Source organism: Mus pahari, chromosome 19, assembly GCF_900095145.1.
Source record: "Mus pahari chromosome 19, PAHARI_EIJ_v1.1, whole genome shotgun sequence".
In the NCBI taxonomy this organism is placed as follows: domain Eukaryota; kingdom Metazoa; phylum Chordata; class Mammalia; order Rodentia; family Muridae; genus Mus; species Mus pahari.
This window is the reverse complement of record NC_034608.1, coordinates 23,533,633-23,536,050: the sequence shown is the minus strand read 5'-3', so window position 1 is coordinate 23,536,050 and position 2,418 is coordinate 23,533,633. Positions and strand designations below refer to the sequence as shown.

The 2,418-nt window shown below is 45.4% G+C and overlaps 1 protein-coding gene across 1 annotated transcript in view; it reads right to left on the bottom strand.

The window, feature by feature from the left end:
* Positions 1–1,030: 1,030 nt before the first annotated feature.
* Positions 1,031–2,418, bottom strand: part of Ccl25 (C-C motif chemokine ligand 25) — a 38,173-nt gene continuing 36,785 nt past the window's right edge. Inside the window, exon 5 of the mRNA XM_029532077.1 lies at positions 1,031–1,574. Coding sequence (XP_029387937.1) covers positions 1,541–1,574 — 34 coding nt within the window. The 3' untranslated portion in view covers positions 1,031–1,540. The remainder of the gene's footprint in view (positions 1,575–2,418) is intronic.

Here is a 2,418-nt window from a genome sequence, read left to right as displayed (position 1 = left end):
CCAAACGGGGCAGAAAGGTTGAAGATGAAGTTAATAATCAATCATGCTGTGTGGAAACACCGCCATAAAAATATTTAACTGTGAAGTTCAAAGAGTTTCCAGATTGACAAACACATCTGTGTGCCAGGAAGATAGAGTGCATCCCTGTTCCATGACACTTTTCCTGGGGAGTTGTAAACAAACGCCTACTCATCACAGATCAGAGTAACACCACCACCAAAGTCAGTCTTGACAAACCAGCGAGTACTGGGGTTACTCACAGGAACATGTGTGACAGACAGGCAGCTGCATCACTGATAGCCCGTCCTGGCCTAAGTGCCTACTCTCAAAAGCTGTGCGCAATTCTGGCTGTCTCTTCTCCTAGCAGTACTCACCGCTGCTTGTAAAACCTTAGCAGGGAGGGACCTTGTTCATCTGGTAAGTTTCAGGGACTTCCTGACACATGTGAACCGCCAACTTTCTGAATTTTAAGGCTCCTCCCTCCAGGAAGCACATGGCGGTCACAGGACAAACTCAGGTATCAACAGGTTTGCTTGAAACGGGGTCCCTTGTTCACTGCTGCTTTCAGGGGCTCTCCTATTTCCACCATCTTACTATGGGAGTTCTGGGATTACAAACAGACTCATCTCCTCACACTTGCATCGCACACTTTATCCCTGAATCATCTCCTTAGTCCCCTTTTGGTTTAGTGTTTGTTTGTTTGTTTGTTTTTGAGACAGGGTCTTGCTTTGTATCCCAGGCTAGCCTCACACTTCTGCTGTGGCCCAGGCTGGCCTCAAGCATGTGATTATCCTACCTTAGACTTCTTGAGCAACACCAATCCTAGATCATCCATAGCCTTTGTAACATCCTAGAGAATAATCAAGAAATATAAGGACACTTATATTTCCTGGAGTGTTGAGAAATGATGACTTAGCAAAGATGGCTAAATAAAGGGGGTGGCAGGAGTCACAGGAACCCTGATTTATAACAGGTAAGTCAGAAGTATAGGCACTAATCCCCTGATGGCATCCCGCACACCAGACATCACTGTCAGTTATTACTTTTTAATAGCTTTTTAAGTATTTATTTTTTATTTCTTTGACCATTTCACTTGTGTAGGCATTTTCACACACTCACTATCGTCTCATTCCTCTCCTGTTAATTTCTTCTTCCTAACAACCCCCTCCTACCAAACTATCCATACCCCTTTGTTCTTTTGTATGCGGTCACTGCATTTAATTAGGGTTGCTTGCCTGAGCACAGGTTGGGGATTATATAGTGGACTATGGGAAATTTACTCAAGTCACGCTTCAGAAAAAAAAAAAAAAAAAAAAAAGACTCCCTTCCCCCAGCAATCATCAATAGCCAATAGCTCCTTGGCGATGGGAGGGTCTTTAGCATAGTAGTTCCTTCCTCATACATGCTGAGACGTTGGCGGGTCCGGTCTTGTACAGGAAACTGCAGCTTCAGTGAGTTCATTGGCACTGGCGGGCCTAGAAGACAGCACTTCAGCAGGCTCCTCCCATCCTCCAGCTGGTGCTTACTCTGAGTAATTAACTTAATTGTTGGCCTTTCTGGGCATCATCACCATCCTGTGAAATAAACAATGCTAGTACTGTTTCCCTTCTGCAAATGGGAAAACTGGGGTTCTTCGAGTTTGAGCGTTCAGTGGGATCGGTTTCATATGGCTGTACCCTTAACCTTTGGAATCACATGTAATTTGCACGTAGATGGTGTCAGATGGTTGATCATTGAGACCCATGTACTGAAAAAAGGGAAGGAATTCCCAAAAGTGGCCTCTAACCTCAACTTGCTCATGGTGGCATGCACTCATGCACTCTCACACAAATGCACACACACTAAATATGTGTGTGTGTGTGTGTGTGTGTGTGTGTGTGTGTTACATTGAAGCCAAGCATGATAGCATGTATTTTAGAGGTTAAGGTAAAAGGAGCTAAAGATCCAGCCACAGCTACAGAGTTTATTCAAGGCCAAAGTGGGCAACTTAGCAAGATCTTGCCTCAAAATACAAATTATAAAAAGGCTGGGACTGTAGGTCAGCAGTAGAGTGCTAGCCTAGTTTTACAAGATCGTGGGTCCAAGCCTTATTGCAGAAAGAGAGGGATAAGAGGGGGGGAGAGAGGGATGAAAGAAGGAAGGTCGGAAAGGGGTAAGGGAGAAAGGAGAGGCTAGTAGTGTGGCTCAGTTGGCAGAGCGCTTGCCTAGCATGGTGTTCCATCCCCTAGCACTGCATAAACCAGCATAGTAGCTCATGCCTGTGACCACAGTACTTGGGTTGTAAAGACAGGAAATTAGCAGTTCAAGGGAGTCTGGGCCAGCCCGAGAGGCATGAGACCCTGTTTGGGAAAAAACAAACAGACAAAAACAGAAAAGAGAGGAGGAGGAAGAGGAGGAGGAGGAGGAGGAGGAGGAGGA